General features: G+C 40.8%; 1 protein-coding gene and 1 long non-coding RNA gene across 16 annotated transcripts; one reads left to right on the plus strand and one right to left on the minus strand.

The window, feature by feature from the left end:
- The first annotated feature begins 832 nt into the window (after positions 1–832).
- On the plus strand, positions 833–20,168 carry cast (calpastatin). 15 transcript variants are annotated; one of them, XM_085924623.1, is made up of 33 exons: positions 833–946; positions 10,879–10,947; positions 11,934–12,041; positions 12,333–12,446; positions 12,541–12,627; positions 12,774–12,821; positions 12,890–12,991; positions 13,074–13,154; positions 13,494–13,532; positions 14,316–14,402; positions 14,471–14,533; positions 14,620–14,727; positions 14,876–14,980; positions 15,059–15,160; positions 15,233–15,349; positions 15,515–15,589; positions 15,646–15,711; positions 15,784–15,888; positions 15,962–16,078; positions 16,192–16,266; positions 16,390–16,485; positions 16,565–16,618; positions 16,729–16,833; positions 16,908–17,024; positions 17,142–17,252; positions 17,634–17,741; positions 17,821–17,928; positions 18,042–18,134; positions 18,269–18,313; positions 18,401–18,505; positions 18,964–18,993; positions 19,172–19,282; positions 19,545–20,168. In XM_085924623.1, exons 1-32 carry the CDS (start codon positions 890–892, stop codon positions 19,265–19,267), a joined length of 2,793 nt encoding a protein of 930 aa, XP_085780749.1. In that variant the 5' UTR covers positions 833–889; the 3' UTR covers positions 19,268–19,282; positions 19,545–20,168. The 15 variants fall into 15 exon arrangements, with proteins under 15 accessions (XP_085780749.1, XP_085780759.1, XP_085780752.1 ...); XM_085924626.1 differs by lacking the exon at positions 833–946 and adding an exon at positions 1,279–1,545; XM_085924627.1 differs by lacking the exon at positions 833–946 and adding an exon at positions 1,279–1,545 and having other exon boundaries at positions 11,937–12,041.
- Positions 4,807–8,625, minus strand: LOC147049012 (uncharacterized). Its single transcript, XR_015067599.1, has 3 exons — positions 7,534–8,625; positions 7,297–7,366; positions 4,807–6,235 (listed from the first exon to the last, which is right to left on the minus strand). It is a non-coding gene; the product is annotated as an uncharacterized LOC147049012 (long non-coding RNA).
- Positions 20,169–20,480: the final 312 nt, after the last annotated feature.

The following is a 20,480-nucleotide window of genomic DNA, read 5'->3' on the forward strand; positions in this document are numbered from 1 at the left end:
AACTTTCTTGGCACTAAAATGTAGATTTACTACAAATACTAAAATCAATCACAAATTTAGATTTAAGACGGTTTTCTTTAATTCCACTAGAGGGCAGCATTGCATGACTAATGTGCAGCGTCACCGGTGGAAACACGATGACGTAAACGATGACTCACCCCGTCTACTGGTTTGGGGTGTGTATGTTATGATCACTTCTCTACTTTGCTCGGGAAAGGTTTAAAGAAGACGTTTAATCACCATTTAGCATTCACCTTCTGTTAAACGCACACAAAGACAGTTGATAACTTCATCAAGTAACGCATTGTTGTGGCTTTACAGATAATCAAGCAGAAATGTAAAAAAAAAAAAAAAAAAAGACGTGGCGATTGTTTTGATAACATCCAAATCGTTGTTGCATGCTTTATAATATTAATCATCACATAGAACGTTATCTCCAAACATGTTTTCTTCCACGAGCATAGCCTTAAAATAATTTGTCTAGTTCCACGTGTGCGCGCTACAAAGTATAATAAAAGCCATCAAGAGAAAAAAACAAAATGGCTTGTGGGTGTGTCCAATAACATGAGCGTTTTTTTTTTCCTCCTATGGAACAATATGGTTCCAAACGGGTTGAAATGTGACGTCTAATAATAAGAATTTACCTTTGTGTATAATATTAACCATCCCTGCTGCATTTGTCGCACACATAGAGGCAGGCGCTCACATAGAAACACAGAAACATTCGACTTCTGCGCCAAACATCTTTAAATCATCAAGTCTGACAAAAGTGGTGCCAGCAGGAGGGGCAACTTTTTTTTTTCTTCTCCCCCCCTGTTTCAACGGATTCTCCCGCATTCCCATTTTGTGTGCGAGAAGTCCATCGGTTGATCACTCAATAGTTATCAAGATGCCACACAAGAGGAGAAACCACGGCCATCACAAGCACTCAGCGTCCACGGAGGAGGTGAGGAAAGCTGCGACAGATATTTTTGGATCACACCAAGGGAAGAAGATGCAAAAGCCATCTCTTCTTCAAGTGATGTTGCGTGGTTGTTTTGAGAGATAATATCGAGCGCAATCTGACGCATTTGAAATAATCCTTAATTCTACTCGCGGAATAACGTCAGTAAATGGTCATTTCTGCAGAAAAGCCTATTGCACAACCTGAATTATTCATGCACGCAGCTCACTTCTCTGAAACTACTGCGCACTACGGATGAAGTGAGGGGTGGTGCATAAAGCACACGCACACACTCACACACACATTACAGGTTGACTATTATTCCCTGAGACGGGAAGTGTGAAGAGGCTGCTGGAAAAGAATGAATTTGTGGTGACTTGGGCAGTGAGTCAAAAAGAAAGCGACAGCACAGAAAGCTTCGCGTGTTAATTGTGCTGGGAGTGGCACGAGACACGTTTTTGGTGTGGCATGATAAAGCTTAGTGTGCAAGAAAAAGAAGTCCACCAAGGAGTGCGTTCCAGTTTTGGGTGACTTTTTGAATTCCTCTTGTGTGTTTTGCCTCCTCTGCCCTCATGGCGTATGCAGCTTTCTACAACTATGTTGTAAGTACTTTGAAGTCTCTCGCTTGAGAGGAACGCACTTTGTATACGCATTGATATTACGGCTTGGGTTTCTGACTGCTGACATGAAAATGAAAATGTTCAGACTTGTTTTAATAATGAGATGAACATGTCATGGTGTTTTGTGTTATCTTCTTGCTCAGCCAATTGAATTTCAAACATGCGCCTAACTGTGTGTTTGGTAAGTGAATGAACCAGTGAATTCACTTTTTTATGGTGTTAAATTCATAAAGCGGGGGAAACAATGGGTCGAAAAACACAGCATCCTGTAGCTTTCCCCTTGATGACAGTCTGTTGCCAAACAAAAACTCTCCAGTATATTTCTGGACCGATGGAATTTCAGGGTGTTCCCGAAATTGACCCCTGTTTAAATTTGACATCCCTGTTCATACATTTTTAGTGATAGAAGTGAAAGTGTGGATATTTCACAAGAAAAAGTTTCATACTAAAAATCCATTATTGATAGCGTTATTCAACTTTTTTGTGTCATTGTAACCAAAAGGTAATTACGGAAGAGTGACTTTAAAGTCAGAATTCTGAGAATAAAGTCAGAATTCTGACTTTAAAGTCAGAATTCTGACTTTATTCTGACTTTAAAGTCAGAATTCTGAGAAAACAATTCAGAATCCTGTCACCCCTTGTTTTTTTCTGCACTGACCCTAATCCTCTTCTGTAGTTAATAATGGAATTCTCATTCCTACTCTTTTTATATCGACCAGATTGTACATGCTTCTTCATCTCTTATATCTTTGTGTAGCTTTACATTGTGCCCTCTAGTGTTCAAACTGAAGAGCACACAACTGAATTACCATGTGCAGTTTATCAACTACTATTTATTTATACTTTTGCCCACCCATCCATCCATCCATCCATCTTTCTGTTTCAGGTCAGATATGAGGACACAATGTATCCTTAAGAGTGCATACATAATGTTCAATCTGTTTGTCTCCCTCTGCTGCAGAAAAAAATCACGCGTAAGCTCATGCCGATAAATGCTACTTTCTGAAATAACAGGCGGGTCTGTGTGTCTAGTCTTTAGCTGAGTGACTATTTCGCCTGTACACCTTTACACCTTTATACATTGCTCTGGCACGCAAGTATATATATATATATTTTTTTTTTCTCGAAAGCTGAAATGTGAATATATATATATATATATATATATATATATATATATATATATATATATATATATATATATATATATATATATTCACATTTCAGCTTTCGAGAAAATACCCAGCAACGGTTTGTGAGTATTAGCGTAGTCAGATGTTGCAAAATGAACATTTCTGCAACGTTTGAGTCATTCATTTTAACACCCCAAATTACATCACAAAATCAAGACGCACTGTGGGAATGCCACACCCGCCCAAGAGGACAAAAGGAAGATGAAGTCGTTGATATTTGTTTACCTGGGGTGTGTTGAGAAAAATGCTTGCCCCAATTACTTTTGCATAAGTGAGTCATGTCATGGTGATTGGAATTTCCTGATTTCGAGGTTTTGATAACAACTGAGTACGATCTACTTCTGTCTTTGAATATATACACACGGCTGTTATCTTCAAACTTGTAGAAAATGTTCATGATAAATATTCTTCCATGTCCACAACGCATCTCTTGTCTCTTCCCATGCAAGTCCGATCTCATTAAATCCCGACTCGAGCCCGGCTAATGACTGTGTTTGTATTGTTTCCCATGGTACATCAGCTCGTTTGACAGGCTGGGCGGCTTGACACTGTGGATCGTGTCTGCATGACAGGGAGTGTGTCATGTGCAGTTTGTCTCGTTGCAAAGACAAATGGGTTGTAAAGTGACTTGTAATGTCATGTTCGTGACATTCCTTGTTTTTCAACTTAACATGCTCTCTGTGGACACATTATCTGATTCAATACACTGCATTATTCAAGATTTAACTTCAATATGTTTTATAAAATTCAATACACTGCCTTATTCAAGATTTAACTTCAATATGTTGTATAAAATTCTATGGGAGGTTTTATTTGATCACTTTGTGCCTAAATAGCCGCTGGCAAGGTGTATATCAAAGTACTCCAGAGTTTTTAGCCCCGTGGCTCATGTTCCAGCTACATATAGGTCACGGGGTGCACTAACACTCGTTTATATTTAGGACCCATAAAGCATTATGCTATATATGCCAAGGGGTCACTGGACTCCCAAGGTTTCAGTGACCAGTCCATGTCAGCTGCACAAACAGGAGTAGCAAGTCTGAAAGGTTTTAATGAGAAGACAGAATAGCGATTCTATCGCAGTGACTCATGCCAAAGCTCCACCCAAGTAGGGCCTGAAGATGCACACGATGTACATAACGCAAATATCAATGCTGATTTTGTAAATATGAATAATATCAATCAGTCAATATAAAATATGAGTCTAGTGAGTCTACGTAAGAAATGTCATCAACATACTGTAATTAAACTCTACCGCCTCCCTTTATTGTTGTCAGTGGGAAGTTACATAAGCTCCCTTTATAACAGTTGATTGACCTGCCTAAATCATGAATATAAAAACAAAAAAGGGTGTATTCATGCATTTTGGGTATACGCTTAGCTTTCCACAACGACCTTATTTAAAGAATTATGACGTATAATGCACACATCCCCTGGCGGTTCAGCTCCCTTCTCTTTTAATCTCGGGAAGTTCAAGCTCAGGCTCTTGTGACTCATGCACACGCAAACCACCTCCCCCCCCTTCCTAGTCAATCTCCTGCCCCATCACGCCCTGGTCCCACCACGCCCCCTTCCTCTCTGCTCCCTCCCTCTTTTCCCCTCCCTGCGTGTTGGAAACATGCTGCGAGCAGACAGACACGCCAGCGGTTGACAGACAAATACAATACACACACACACACACACACACACACACACAGAGGCACCATCAGCCAACATGGGCCAAATACTGAGCTGGATCCGAGGTCCCCGAGAGACCCCGACCCTGCAGGATGTTGCCGTGGATGAGCAGGTGTGTGTGTCGCTTTGTGAGTGCTCATGCCATGAAGAACTTACTGAAAGTATCCACGTGTGTATTGTTTTGTCGCCTTGAAATAGAAAGCTTGCCTGGTCGTTCGTCTTTTACTGCTTCACTAGGAGAAACGCTCTCGCAAAGGAAAACTGTACTGGCAACAGTCCAAGAAAGACCTCGCTCCCTATTTGTGGAATGTCGAGCTCTTGGTCAGGCCTTGTAAGCTGAATGTTTTTTTTTTTCCAGCAGTCATATATTAAGCCGAAGCTGGGACAAGGCTTTCAGTGTTTGTGTTTTGTTTGTTCAAGGCACACAAGCAGGTGTGTGTTTTTGTTTTGTTCCATTTTGCACTGATTGTTGATCCTCGGGAAAATACTTTGAGTCCTCGGAGAGTTTCTGCGTCTCGCCCAAATAGCATTCTCATGTGATAATCTTCTGAACAATTTCAAAGGGTGTGTGGCTGGTTTTAAGATGATATGTTCTTCTTCTTTGTGCATCCTGAGATCGTGATATATATATAATCGTAGAGGGGTTGACGTTTATACTTGATTATATAACAGCTGTACTTTGGTTATTCCGCTGTCACTCTTCATTATCAAGTCTGTTTGTTTACGTGTGACTGCCAGGCAGGAGTGTTCATGGTCTTTGTCGGAATTTGGTTGTGCTCAGGTTCGCTTCACCATTCCCACTGGTCTGGGAGCATTTTCATGACAAGGACAGGAAAAGGCCTCTGGGAAAATATATCTAGATGGCACATGCACAAGCAGTGGAGCAAAGTCCACAGATAAGAGAAGCGTGGTGCCATTATAGGTTGATTCAACCTTTTTTTTTTTTTTTTTACTGTATACTTTAGGGGTGGGAATCACCAAGTAACATTGCCTCGAATTACTGATTGTATCACAATCGAGTTATAATAGTTTTGCATTTTTCATGATCGTTTTATATTTTCTTTTGACTTCTCTTAGTTTTCATTTGTATTATTATTTCTTTTTTAATGCTCCATTTGACTTTATCAGGAATAGTTTTAGTTCATTTTATTTCAAAAACATTTTGTTTGTAATGTATTTAGTTCATGATTTTATTTTGGGGTTATTTTGTCAGTTTTCATTTACTAAAATAACATTCATGACAACACAGTGCAAATTTGAATGAATAAGTAACTCCGATCCATATTGCCACTATGGATTACATTTCGATTCATTTGAGGTTCGCTTTTGATTCATAAGTTGTGTTCTTTATCATTCCGTCAGCACGCTTAGCCTGTGTCACGTGCAGGTCGCTGCAAATTTGTCACACCATGTCTGCTCACTGAACATCAATCATCAATAAATAGCCTCCTATTTGAAGTTGCTTATGTCAAGTATGCATATGCAGCAAAGCTTAAAATAGAGAGAGGCTGAATGGATAAGATTAACATTTATCTATATGTAATGCAAAAAAGAAATGAAGCAGACTTTTTCATATGGAGTAAATTATAATGATTTGCATTGAATGCGGTTGTACATAATTGCACGGGACTTAAACAGACTTCAAGGTCAATTTGACTTTGGATCCAAATATTGCTTGCAGGCTTTTGCCGTGTCTATCATGTAAAATCAAGTTCCCAGGCGTGATTTAAAGGGCTAACCTTTTCAAGTGCTTTATGGAGCGTGCTCTTTTTGTTCCTCCTGTCATCTGCAAGCAGCTGTTTGTCCTGAGAGGAAATCAAAATAGGCCAGTTACTTTCTCGAAAATGCAACAAAGTAATTGAGATTCTTGTTTTGAGACATCCACATAAACACATGAATGTGACACATGTTGGTTGTCAGTGGTGCGATTATGATTCACTACTTTTCACAATTGCTGACAAGTTCTAACCTAATATCTTGAGCTCATTAAAAGCTCAATGCGCTTTACGGAAAGTGATAGCCTGACTGTGGGAGTCTAAGTTGAAGTCAAGGACAGTAAATGAGAGAAGGGGGGGGGGGGGGATACATTTAGAGAAGGCAGTGCAAAGGGCACCTAAAGCAGGAGGACATAGAAATTTCCTTGCTCCATGCAGTCATGTTTTCATGATTAGAATGGCTTTTGATTTGGCAACATGAATGAAGAACTAACCCAAAAAAAGAAATACAAACTATTTCAACTTTTGCTTTTTATCCACAATGGAACACGTCACACATAAATGTGATGATGTTGCTATGCCAGCTGTTTGTGCAATGTTTGGTTTTGCATGTCGAGGCATGTCAAATCTTCACTTCCTGGTCACATATACTTTGGTCTACCTGTAGGAAATTGCAATGTTGTCTTTACAAGATAATTATTGACATGAAATGATCTTTGTGCATTTGTCACTTTTTTAATGTTTCTTCACATTAACACAATTCCAGTTTCTTCTGCAGAAGTGACTTTTTTTTTTTTTTTTGCACTCTTCACTCAAACTATTTATTCTAATTCTATTCTACTATCTTAAGTATTCCACCTCTAGAATGCAAGGCTCCCATGGTCTGGTTCTAAAAAACTTTAAGATAACAAGCTCTGTACGGGCGGGGCCAAGGTCTGCTTTGGTTCATTATTTGACAATAGAGATAAGTGTTGTTAGGGGTTACTAAGTAAGGCATTTGGATCCAGTACAAGCATGCAATGTTGGTTTTCTGAGACACAATGTTCTTTGTCTGGGTCAAAAAGCACAACGAGACGTTTTGTGGCCTCATTCGGCAGAGTGGAGCTGTTCAAGCAGATTTGTTCAGATAACTTAAACACAAACATTCTTACCAGAAAGATGATTTGGTTATCACTCTTTCAAAGGATCACCATGTGGAATAATTCAGACACCAGAAGAAGCCTGTTGGAGGAAAAGAAGTTTTTATACATTTTCTTTGCAACCTAGGCAACAATTTAAACTACTAAATACGTTTGAGGCAAGTAGAGCATACTTTTGGGATGTCGACACAAGTTTATATGAATTCAAATCAGATGTGGACAATATTGACGTTGTTTGCAGCAACCCACCTTTCTTCGCGTGGAAAAAAAAAAGTGTGAGATGATGGACAAGAGCGAGCGGCGCTTCATTCTTGTCACTTGAGTGTTGCGAGTATTACGAGACACAAGAAGGCGCTGCTCTCCACAGCAATTCCTTCTCGAGTCACTTGAGTAGTTCAAAGGATTAACTGTTAAGAGCAGGAAGCATGTGGAGCAGAGGAAACTTTTTCTACTCCTTCTTACACAACATCTGACTACTGACCGGAAGTCTGCTTTGAAGCTCTGCACAGGCCAGCGAAAATATGTCTGATCTCCACATATCTTTTTATTTCCTGCGTTGTTTTATTGCATTTTTTTTCTTTTTTTTAAATGAATCTTTTTGTTCCCTCGCCATGTTGTGTTTGGGTTGGGTCATGACATGTGATTGGATCCGCCTCCTTCTTTTCTCTTTCTTCCAAATGCAAACACACATGAGTCTCTTGTTGGAGTGGCTGTGCAGTTGAGATTCCAGAGCAATGAGTGTATCAGTCACACCCAGATGGTGCCGAGCTGCATGGGCCTTTCTCTGCAGGGCTTCATTTCGCATCGTGTTGATTATAGAACTGTCGTGTGCTATATTTCTAAAGCCCTGCAACGTGCCCACCCAAAAGCTTCTCCATCTTTGAGTTGATTATTTATTTATTTTTTCCACGTAGGCAAGTAGGCGGTTCTGTATTGGTTGGACTGTCCAATCTGACGGAGTTGGGCTTCAGGGTGAAGGGGCGGGGCCCTGACTGACAGACATGCCAGCTTGTTGAGCACTTCCTAGAGGGCGGAGCAACAAGTTGTGGCTCGGTTGGGCGTGTGGATGGTATGAGTGTGTGTCTTTGTGTGTGTGTGTGTGTGTGAGTCTGCATGGGCATGAATGTAGATTAGAATTGTTTACTCCAAAGAGAGGATCTAAGGTGATTCAGCCTGAAGATAACATCTTGGACGCAAATACATTAAATTCAGGATAATATCCCAAAAGAAAATTATGGTATGTAAGGGGAAGTACATTTGTCTTTGGTAAATATGTGCAGAAGGACTTCCTGACTGGTACCTGTCAGCGCTTCTTCACTTCTCGTATGGATATTCTGTCAACAGTCTGCTTTCAGATGAGCTTTACTGTGTTGTTGTGCTATCGAAGTTGGAAAGTAACTTTCTCAGACTCGTCCAAGTAAACAACTCGACAGTCATGTTCTATTAATATCTCGTATGTGTCATCATGCTTCAGTGACAGTGGTTGAAAAAGATTATATCACAAAACATTTTCTATTGTGCGTCCTTAGAATGTGTTTTCATTGTATTGTTAATGATCAAAGTATGACCAATTAATACACTTTGGCAGATTGCAAGTCTCTGCGTGTGGTTCAAATTTCTGCTTCCATAAGGAAATGGTCGCTTTTCAAACTTGGGCCGAAAGTGCTCTTGGGTGAGATCATCACCGATTGTCACAATCCGCTGAAATAACTTTTGTTCGGTGGTGTGCTGTCAGATATTCGAATGTAAAATACTGCATCGTCGTACAGTAGACATTTAAGCCTTTTGACACAAAGTAGTATTCCATTGCCGTGTATTTCTACTCCTGGTAGTGATACTGCATCATTAACTTCACTCGTCTCTTCTCTTTCTGCTGTTCTCCTCACTTGCACCTTTAATACCGTGATGATGCACACCACCGTTCCCATCTCCTTGGGTTGTCTGTTCTATTTTAAAAAATGAGGCAGAACCTTAAGAAGCAGCTGCTGCTGCTGGCGTGCAAATTTGAATATGTCGTCGGTCTGCGGTTTGGAGGGGCGGAGCCCGAGATTAGTCATCACTTTTCAAAACATGCTTGAGCTTCAACTACAGTCGGGTAAGGCCTGCCTGGGCCTACTGCATTGTTTGTGCGCTGACCCCGTTTTCCTCGTGTTGTGTTTTTCTCTAGCTGACGTGTGATCAGCCTATCACACCCATCGAAACCGGAGCCTCCCCATTTTTTCTCTTCCCTAGTTGGTATGACAATATTGTCATTGTTAATGCCATTAGGTAGAAACTTTCTAAGTGCATCTCTTAACTGTCATCGTCACTCAATATTATCTGAATAAAAAGTGTCCATCAACATCTTGTTAAGGAAGTGTGATTGAACTTTGACCCCCTTCCCCCGGACTTGATTGAGTGGATGTCTTGACTGAATGTTCCACATATATTGCAAGAATTTCAACGACGACTAAGTTGCAAAGGATTTCCCAAAAGTTAACATTTGAATGGACAACTCAAACCTCTTTATTTGAACACTACACTTGTATGACCAAAAGGCAAATGAGTCACCGAATCCTGTTAGGCAACTTCCCTTTCAATTAAATGGCACAAAAACTACAAAGTTCCATCTTGTCAAAACATCCTGAGAAATAATATCAAAGTATAATACTTGATCCACTTTTCAACACGAACCCATCATAATGAAAATACTGCAGCCTGTCGACTCTTGTTCTCATTGTAGTTCAGTCAGAATTATTTTTTGGGTAACTTAGCAACACTATTATTTCCTGCAATAGGCACAAACACATGACTAACCATGTGGCAGGGTGATGCTCTGGCTGTTGGGTGCGCTCACTTCATTATTCTCTTGCTTCTCTGTAATTAGTGTTATTTGTCTCATCATATCTAACGCAAATTAGAAAAGTGACAAACAATATATTGATATTTTTTGTTGTCGTCGAGGCCACACGTGATTTGCGTGCTATGAGAGAACTTCTGATCCACTTTGTTACATGCAACACCGGTCTGTGAGGAAATCACTGACGGTGTGTGTCAAGTGGCAGTCAGATGTCTGCAAAATTGTTTAGCTCACATAAAGTATAGCTAAGGGTTCGAAATGTTTTGACATCATAATAGTGGAGTCACACTGTTTGCAGAGAAAGGGATTGGGCTAGCTGCGAACTTTCTATGTGGAAGTTTGCTATTGTTTCTCAATCTAGCTACATTTAGCATGTAATCACAAACACAAACAAACTAGCTTGCTTGACAGGTTCACTCATTATAAGACTGCTTGGAAATGGAATAATGATATTTTAGAAGTTGGTTGTTTTTGACTCAGGTTGCAAACATTCCAAAACCATTATTTTCATTTTTGTTTTGCAGGAGAAAAAACAAGTTCTGCAAAGAGTTGAGTCATCACATAATGTGATCACGTTTTCTAAATTGAACGGGTTAGGTCTTTTCACGGTATACTGGGTTGGACTGCAGTCATCTGCCGTCGTGCGGTAGCTTTCTGCTTTTTTAATGGCACCCTATGATCAATGAGCATAGTGTTTTTTTTTTTTTTTCCTTCTTCTTCCTGCATGCTTAACTTGCCTGCGTGTGTCTTTGCAGTCGCAGCACAGACAGGAAACGCCCAAACCAGCAGCTCAGGTCTCCATTACGACGCCGTCTCAACTTGAGGTATCAAAATTTGTTTTTTAATCACAACGGAGATCTTATCTCCCAAAAGTGACTTTCTCCATGTGCTAATCCCCCACTGGCAGTGAGAGGATTGTTGTCTAGGTGACCTTTGACCCTGCCGGTATGCAGACTGTGTGCTATTGTCTTTGCTTTTCCTGTTTCAGTACCAAATGTTTTGATACCGATGTCTTAAGTTGAAAAAGGGAAGAGCTTTAGCTTGGAAAATAAAATATCCCTTTTGTGACATTTGAGCGTGTGAAGGAAACGCCCAGTTTTGCAGTCAACTGGAAGAGTTTTAACCCTTTGATAGAATATTTACTAAATTTATACATTTTTAAATGCTGGCGTCAAGTCCAGGGCTTAGATAAGATAATATGTAGTAGCCAGTCCGGTTCTACATATTTGTGTTGCTATAGATTAGTTTGCTGAGTGATCGGCTCAAAGTGTTTTCTGCAGCACTTCAATCTTGATTTGATTTTTGGAAAGTCCCAAGTCCCTCTCTGTGCGTTTTGTCTTTGCTCAGCTTGAAATGTTCTTTATTTTTTTTTAAACATACTTTTGTCATTTATAGCCATGTTTCAATTTAATAAGTGAGTCTTATTTTTGGACGGTGACCTTTGCAGCCTTTTTTAATGCCTCTTCGGGTCAGTTTACAACTTTCTGTCATTCTGCACGAGTGTGCTAAGAGACACGGTAAACACGTCATGTATAAAAACAAAATTCCATTATTAGCTTTCTAATAATTCTACCATGACCACGTATGGTTTTCATCATAGTAACTAAATACGAACTGAAAGAGCTGCTGGTCAGATTTTTATTGTAAGTATTGGGAGATACCGACATTACACGAATCATTCCACAAAACATTACACGAATCATTTGGCTAATAGGTTGTCTTGAGTATGAACCTCAGATAACCTGATTTCTGTAGTAATCCAGAAACACAAAGATTTAGATCTGTCATGTTCACTCCCGGTACTTTTCAGAAGGCCTCATCAGGATCCACCATGGCTTCAAAGCCTGGGGGAGTTACCACAGTCAAAGGTGGTGGCAGCAGCTCAGCAAGTACTTCCATCAGGACAGCTAAACCCCAGGTAGACGGGCAGCGGGTGAAGCAAAAAGGGCTGGGCTGCAGTACGACCGGAACTACCGGCTTCCTTTTTATGGTGTCGCTCGCTTGTCTGGATGCCATTCACTGGCTTCTCTTTGTGTGCGCCGCCTGGGCTGTGTCCACATCGTGACCTTTCACCTTTGTCACAGTCTTTGCTCCAGCACACTACTTTTTTGCTGTCTTTTGGGATCGAAGGCTTTCCTCCAAGCTTTTTGAGCTGCCTACAAAAATAACCCCACGGCGTCCAATTAAGCACTCGCTCCTTGGTTTATAGACTAACACCGAGCCTACTGTTATTGACATGTCGTCTGCCGGCTCAACTGTGTCTGGGACGAGGGACGGTCCCAAAATGATGTCCGAGGTAATCGTTGGAGCTTCCTGGGTGATGGTGATATGTTGCTTCAACGTTATTCTGAGACACTGTTCAATTTTTGGAGCTTTTGATTGAATTTTTTTTGTAATTGGGATGGTTTGTTTTGTAGACGTCACCTGTCTCCACTATAAAGTCTTCCACTGGAACAGCGGCGACTACAGCAGCAGCTAAAGGCTCGCCGAAAGACAGGGCCAAGGTATACTTGCTCGTTTTATCGAGCGAGAAACACGAAGCGGGCTACGTAAAACGATGCTATGGGCTTTATCTGAGTTTGTTTACGTTCTTGGGTTTTTGCTGCGTGGTGTAAAGGTTCTACGCATTGATTGACGTTCTTGGTTTCAGGTACAAGTAGAAGTACATCCCAAAACAGAAACAATCGGCGCCAAAGAGGTAAAGAGACATTTATCTACTCTGGCAAGCATGTTGTTCCAGTACGCTCAATTGTGTGGCATGCGCAGACACCCGCCGTAGATCCGTTTGACGCCTTGGCCAGTATACTCCCACCTGTTGATCCGCTCACTCCTAAGCAACCCGTATTCACCGGCCCCGAGGTCAAAGAGGTACATTTTGTCAAGAGATGAAAACAGGTGATTGCACTGACGCGTAGCATGGCTCTGGTGTGATGTGTCGCATGTGTCACAGCGTGAGGCCACATCCGAGAAGGCTCCCAAATGTGGGGAAAGAGACGACACGCTGCCTCCGGGGTACAGATTTGAAAATATGGTCAGTTGCAGCAGGTCAAGAGCTGAATCTGTCTGTCTGCATCACTGCTCTGGTTCTTTGTTCTTTGAGTTTCACTTTTTGTATTCAACTCTTTTCAACGATTAAATCAAATACCATTTTCAAGTGAGATATTTTAACTTATTTAGATTCACGCGTATGCAATGCTACTATAAATATTGAAAAATAATGCTCATTAAAACAGGTTGACAAAGAAATAAATATTTATGGTTTCTTAACAAGAAAAATAATAATATAATTTCATGTAGTTCTTGTTTCCATGAACTGATCAATGGATTTTCTTTATTCTTTTTTTAACCGCATACAATTAAAATTTTTCAGGCTCCAATTCCTGCAGACACCAAACCTAAAGATGTCCCCGTAAGTGGCCACCTTTTTTATTTTTAAGTGTATTTAAAGTTAGGAGAGACATTGAAACACACTAGCCTGAGGAATGTTGCATTGCGGTGTTGGCTGGGTGTTGTCTTTGTAAGCTCTACACAATCTTCTCTGCCGCCTTCCCTACCAGATCTTGTTGGCTCTTGTCCGACATTCACAAATGGACAAAAGTATTAAAAAAAAAAAAAAACACCTAAATACATTAATTCATCTGTCAAGGGTTGAACTTAACCCCTGCATAACAATTCCTCAACAATCCTCCCATTTTCTTACATTTAGTTTTGAATGTCCAAAAAGTTACTCAATAAAATTCAGGTTAATTTCCACGTTGGCCCTTCACTTCACCCATCTGTCTCCTTTCTGGTGGTCATCAGAGCCTCATTTCCAATTTAGTACACTTTGCCATCTTGCGTTGCAAAGGCGCTCCCTTTTTTTAGTCTCATGATCTTATCCACTTTCCTCCCGTGTGAGTTCTGTGATTTTAAGCTTTAAGGTTTTGAATGCGCTTGGAAGTTTTGTGTTACACGTGTAATTCCAGGTAGTCGTCTATTTCCGACTGCTTTGCCTCTTGAAGGAATTTTAAGGGTGTGTCAGTACTTTTCCTTGACTTCTGATCTGTTCTTTTGTTTGCTTGTGGTCAAAAATGCCCTCTAGTGGAGAATTAAAAGAATCTTATGGCTCTTTCTCCTAAATAAGCCAACTGCTTTTTCTTCTTGTTCGAAAATGTGTGCTCAGCTAATGGTGACACTTTGCCTTTCTCCTCAGAAACCACTCAGCACAGACGAAGCCCTGGAGTCCCTCTCGCTGGGTTTCATGACGTCAACTGTTCCGACCGTACCCAAAATGCAGGAGGTCAGAAAGTTTTTGGTTGAAGCTGTTTTGAATGTGAATTTATGATGATTCATTTTTCCCCGACTCAGAAAAAAGATAAAGCCGCTGCCTCATCTGCTGCCCCGTGTTATGTTGAGCCATCGCTCGCGAAGGTAGAGACATTCAGATTGATTATTTCCATCGCTTCTTTTGCATCTCGCTTAGCAACTTCATTCCCTGCTGTGGTTCGTGTTTTCAGAAAGTCGACGTCCCTGCGCCGAATGTAGCGACTCAACCTCCAGCTGATAAAAAAGCCAAGATGGAAGTTGATAACTTCTCGTTGGAATCTTTAATTCCCCCTGACCAGGTACAAAATCACAACTGTAACTAACTGTTCAACTCCATTCCTGTAGGTGGCAGTAATGACATGACAAACGGGTTTCCAATTTTTTGGGGGGGGAAGTGTCATGTTTGCAACTATTATCAACGTAAAGGCTTTTGTTTCCTGGTCTTAGAAAGTTTTTGGTATGGGTTCTACCCCTACTGCAAAACTGATGCAGGCGGAAAAAGCCTCTTCAGACTTTTCGCTGAAGGCTGGACTGGACACAAAGCCCAATGAGGTCAGTGGGCCATTCATTTGATTCCTTGCACTAATCATCCCACGTTGGCACTTCCTTAAAAGCCGATTATCTCCTCAGGGTGGCTCCATGTCTCAGTCTGCTCTCGGGGCTCTTAGTGACATGTTGCCAAGATCAGAACGCAAACCGGAGCCTAAACTTCGACCTGAGGACATTGTCTCGGTAGGTAAACATCTCAATGTTGTATCTTCACGAGCAAACTAACCACACATAGTGACCATGTCTACCTTGTAGGAGAAAAAACACAAAGAGGAAAATGCTGTTCGTGTCGGAGAGAGAGATGATTCCATTGCACCAGAGTACAGGTTCAATGAGGAGGAACTTCGAAAATTACCTGCTCCAAAACCTGAGGTGAGACCACAACGTTTAGATTGGAAGGCCATAGTGCCTGCTGATGTGACCTTCACATTAATTCTCTTTTCTTCTTTTTCTTTTTTTTCTCCACAAAAATCCACTTTATAATTTCATCAAATGCACATCATGCGCAAGTTAATGTAATCGCATTTTTCTTCACAGCCTACCTTGAACACTAATGAGGCCCTGGACCTTCTGTCCGGAGACCTTTTGACCTCCTCAACAGTTTCTACACAGGTACACTCCACATCTTAGCAGCAGTGACAATCAGTGCTTAACATCCACTCTTGCAGAAAACTGAAGTCCCTGCATTTGCTCCAACCGTCTGTGTGTGTCCTGGTGCACCCGAGCCTCTTAAGGTAACAATTCTGAACCTATCTATAATAATAAACATAGACAGAGCTCCATTTTTTTTTTTATTCTCTCCTCAGGGCAGTCCCTTGCCGCTAGATGCACTCAGCGCTCTTAGTGACACTCTACCAGCAGATGCACCAAGACCTGAACCCCCCAAGCTCAGACCTGAAGATATTGTCTCTGTAGGATGACAAGAATCGGCACTTTTTCAGTGGTCAGGCACGAACGCTTCATTTATGTCTTTCTTTATAATAGGAGAAAAAACACAAGGAGGAAGACGCCGTTCTCGTCGGAGAGAAAGAAGACTCGATTGCACCAAAGTACAGGTTCGATGAAGAGGAACTTAAAAAACATCCTGCTCCGAAACCTGAGGTGAAGAGTTTGAAGAGTTCAAAGAAGATATCGAATTTGATATTTATACTAGCAACAAAAATTGGGCACAACAGTTGGTAGTTCTCAAATGTTGCCCTTTGTGTCTCTTCTAGCCTTCTTTGAATACCAATGAAGCGTTAAGCTTTTTGTCTGGAGACTTCACAAGCTCCTCAGCTGCCCCGACACAGGTACCCAATGGATGATGTCACCTACAGATAATTATTATTTTGTATTTTTCATAACTTTTTGGGGGGGTTTTAAACTGACAAACTGCAATTCCAAAGAGGCTTACACAATCTGTGTGTTTCCAGACCAAAAAAACGTTAAGCGCTCAAGATCTTTTGACTTCAACTAAATCGTCTGGTGTCCACGCACCGCTTCCTCCTACAAGCAGAAAGGCACCCCAGGTAAAATTTGGGCTCACTGTCCCCTCAAGCCTTCTGTCTTCAGTTCAGTGTTCCGAGACTCTCTCTTGTATTTCCTCAGCTGTCAAACTGTCCTCCAGTGTTACCGCCGCAAGGAAAGCCCAAAACGGATGAGGTAATATTGAAGACCAAACACAGAACATCAGAATCCTTTTTTTTTTTTCTGCTCTTGGTTTAAATGTTGATCATGAGAAGTATCCTAAAATTTCAGCCTTGTCTCCTCAGGGTGACGGCATGTCTCTGGATGCTCTTAGTGCTCTTAGTGACACATTGCCAGCATCAGAACCAAAACCGGAACCCCCCAAACTTAGACCCGAGGACATTGTTTCCGTAAGAAACACGCATCACTGTATTTTTGTTCATTGTTTGCTAACGAATTGCATCAAATGTGACTCAATTAATAGGAGGCGAAGCACGAAGAGGAAGAGGCTGTACGTGTAGGAGAAAGAGATGACTCCATTGCACCCAAGTACAGGTTTAATGAGAAGGAACTCAAAGATCGGCCTGCCCCCAAGCCTCAGGTAGGATATGATCAGAGTGATTGTTTTGATTTGTACTTCAAATCTGAACAACTGTCGGCTTGTGGTCACAGATATGGAAAATATCCATTGAATAATGTGATCATTTTATACCTGTAGCCCAAGATGAATACCAGCGAAGCTCTTGACCTTCTATCTGGCGACTTGACCGCCTCTTCTGCTCCTGCTGTCCAGGCTCCTGTGCTGGCCTCATCTGCTGCTCCTGCGCATGTATGTTGGGTTGGTTCTGTTGCGTCTGATGTGAATTGACTAAATCCTAGTCAATTCCTGAGGCTGAAAAACAGACAGTTATATTGGTTAAGGTAAAAATGAAGATGTTCAGGTTTATTTAACAAACAACACAGCAAATAACTCATAAATGTAACCAAAATAATCTCATATAAATCTGACCGCAAACACTGGTGGTTAGTTTCAAGGTTTTTTGAGAACTGTTGGCTTTCCTAGCCACCTCTGCCTTGTTCAAGTTCTTGACGATGCATGAGAGTCTCTTTAGTGGCATGGAGTTGCAAAAATAATTCAAAAGGAAAAAAAAAATGGCCCACACCAAAATCTATTTTGAAAACATTCTGACTTGAATTATTTCTCCCTCAGTCCTCTGCAGACTTTGCTCTGAATGCTTTAGCCGAAGACTTTGTTCCATCCTCTGCTGCCCCCACAGTGAAATCTGCTGCTCGTGTCCCCAAAGAAACTTCCTCACAGGTAACAAAAAGAAAAGTGATCAAGATTATTGATATGATTGTTTTCTGCAATTTGTCATGGTGCGTGTTTCCGCATTCAGTTTTCTACAGGAGAAGCCAGCGCACTGGATGCTCTATCCAAAACTCTGATCACGGAAATCACTCCTGCCCCTCAGCCAGCCCCCGTTCGTGCCAAAGACCTTGTCAAGGTGGGCGCTGAGAAAAGACCACTCGCAGAATTTCGGATCGTAACTGCTAAAAGCTAAACGAGACGTGATGAAGTAGCCGCGCAAATGTCCTGATGTTTTGATTTGGTGTGCAGGAGAAGAAGGCTGTTGAAGAAAGGCTCATTAAAATGGGAGAGAGAGACGACAGTCTTCCACCAGAGTACAGACCCACCGAGGAGGATCTTAAGGTACCGCACGCCATCAAATAAAGCTGCTTTAGACAGTTCAATGACCTTTGCCACTAACTGAGGAAGTACACAATTGTTCAGTGTGTGTAAATCAGTGTGACTTTAATCAACTTCCTTTTTTTGTTTGTTTAAAGAAAATGGCCGAAGCTAAGGCCAACGCGGACGCAAAACCAAAGATGGTGAGAGCCTTGCATAATCCAACAAGATGATGCATGTTGTGTGGATATATTGAAATTCACGTTGGATTCTTCGGTGCCCCGTTAAAGTCTATGGACAATAAGACGGCCTTGGACCTGCTGTCCAGCGATTTCAACACATCAGCCTCATCGTCAGAGCTGACACCTCCTGTCCTTGACTCGAAGCCTCTGAGGGTAAAACACTCATAATTGCGATTGTAAAATGGGATTATCCTTTTTAACATAATCAGGATTTGTCAATTCAAATGGTTTGTTCAGAACCTTTGTTCGAGAATTGCAAGATTTGCAAAAAAATTCAATTCTACTTAAATATTTCCCTTTTTGTTTTTATTTGTGGGTTCACTCCCTGGCCCTTTGTTATTCTTAACATAAATCACCATTACAATAGGAGAGCTCACCACTCACTTGTCCCTCTGTGTCTTGTTATGAAGGTATCTGGTATTTTTATCAGGCCCTAAGTTATAATGTGTTTATGGATTGTTAGCATTTCAAATATGTCTTTGTTTATTTTTCAAAGTGAGCTAGCACCATCTAGTGGTCTCATGCTCAACATCCCCTCACGAGGACCGAGTGTTTAAGTGAACCTCCCCCAAGGTTGCGTAGCTTTTAAATGTTAATTGTGTTACCAACAGAGCAAGAGCAAGTCAAAGTCAAAGTTTAAAGTAAGCAATGATCGTGCTGCATGCTCAGAATTGATTTTTTTATCGCACCAAATAACTATTTGCAAGCCTGTCTGTGCTTGATGCCGCACACAGCCGCATGTATGCTTCACCTAATACAAATCGTCTGTTTGATGATTGTATGCGGAAGGTTCACACTAGTGGGTTTTTTTTTTCCCAGAAACAACATGCATCAGAGCCTCCTGCGGACAAACTCTCTGGTAAACTAAGCTCTGACGTTGTCGTGACATCTACAAAGCAAGGAAGGAAGAGCTAGACAACTCCCTGTCAGGTTGGTGTCATCAAATGCATTTGATGAAGAGGAAATGTTGTTCGTTCACAGAACTGGGTCAAAAGGTCTCATCACAAAACAGAAACTTGCATACGGAAGATGGATGGATGCATGCAGGCATACGCGCATGAACAGTTACAGTTCAGATTTTCCAAAATATATATTTTTTATCATCAAATGTATCTTTAAGCGGTGTCAAATGCTCATTTTTTGTCTTTTTTTTTATTAGTAAGTGAACTAAATCGACATGTTTGTGCTGCAGGTTGCTGGTGCACTTTGACCTCCAGAGGCCTTTAAGGACGCACCAGTGGGGACCCTACTCTCTGCATTGAGATTGTACTTTTAATAAATAATCAAGGATCTACAAGAGTTGAATGACAACACACACACATATGCACACACACTTACATAAAACCATGCTTGGTTTCACTTGTAGTCAAGGGTGAGGAGCTTTTGGTTTCTGTCTCTGCAGCGAGACATGCTGGAGAAAAAAAAAATCGAATGAGTTTGCTGGCCAATGTGGATAAAAAAAAAAAGGTGATGGGCATACCTTGTTTTTGTTCTACGTCACACAACGGGCGCTCGAGCTTGGTGACTATCATCTTTCACAAGCAGCGAGGAATGAGTGTATAGTATTAATGTTGTGCAATGCTTTGTTCACTTTTATTTTGGATAATACATACAAAAATGCAAAGCTCAACCTGGAGGCTTTCTTCCTTGCAAATGCCTTTTTTTTTTCCTTTTTTTTTTTTATAGAGAAATAGATGTAGGGTCTATGGTATATATTTTGTAAAAAGTACTGGTGTCCACAATTGCACTTTGTAAACAAAGATGGTGTTTACAACAAACTGTAAAAAAAAAAAAAAAAACTTTAAAAAAAGTTTTTTCTCTATATAAGAAAACACTGTATGATTTACAAAGGGCTCCCTCTGTTTTTGTTTGGGTTTGAGAGGTGAGATATTTTAGATATGGGATTACTAATAATTCAATATATAATAAATACTAATTATCACTAAATGTGTATTTTACACACCATTTGTGCCTAAAAGGAAATAAAAAAAAACCACATGAACTACTTTATGTGGGAAAGGCTAAATACTGCTTAGAATATCTTTCATGACTTTTTTTTTTCTTTTTCTAGGTGCAAGGGATCCGTTTGTGTGTGTGTGTGTGTGTGTGTGTGTGTGTTACACCTTAA

The sequence above is a fragment of the Syngnathus leptorhynchus genome, chromosome 11 (assembly GCF_054491065.1).
Source record: "Syngnathus leptorhynchus isolate UIUO chromosome 11, UIUO_Slep, whole genome shotgun sequence".
NCBI classification, from domain to species: domain Eukaryota; kingdom Metazoa; phylum Chordata; class Actinopteri; order Syngnathiformes; family Syngnathidae; genus Syngnathus; species Syngnathus leptorhynchus.

Bases quoted from the DNA above. Each gene is read 5' to 3' on its own strand.
- cast (XM_085924621.1), top strand. From the start codon at position 4,468: ATGGGCCAAATACTGAGCTGGATCCGAGGTCCCCGAGAGACCCCGACC. The intron at 16,267-16,389 runs GTACCCAATGGA...GTGTGTTTCCAG, and splicing joins CCTCAGCTGCCCCGACACAG to ACCAAAAAAACGTTAAGCGC. The intron at 18,506-18,963 runs GTAAAACACTCA...TGTTACCAACAG, and splicing joins TTGACTCGAAGCCTCTGAGG to AGCAAGAGCAAGTCAAAGTC.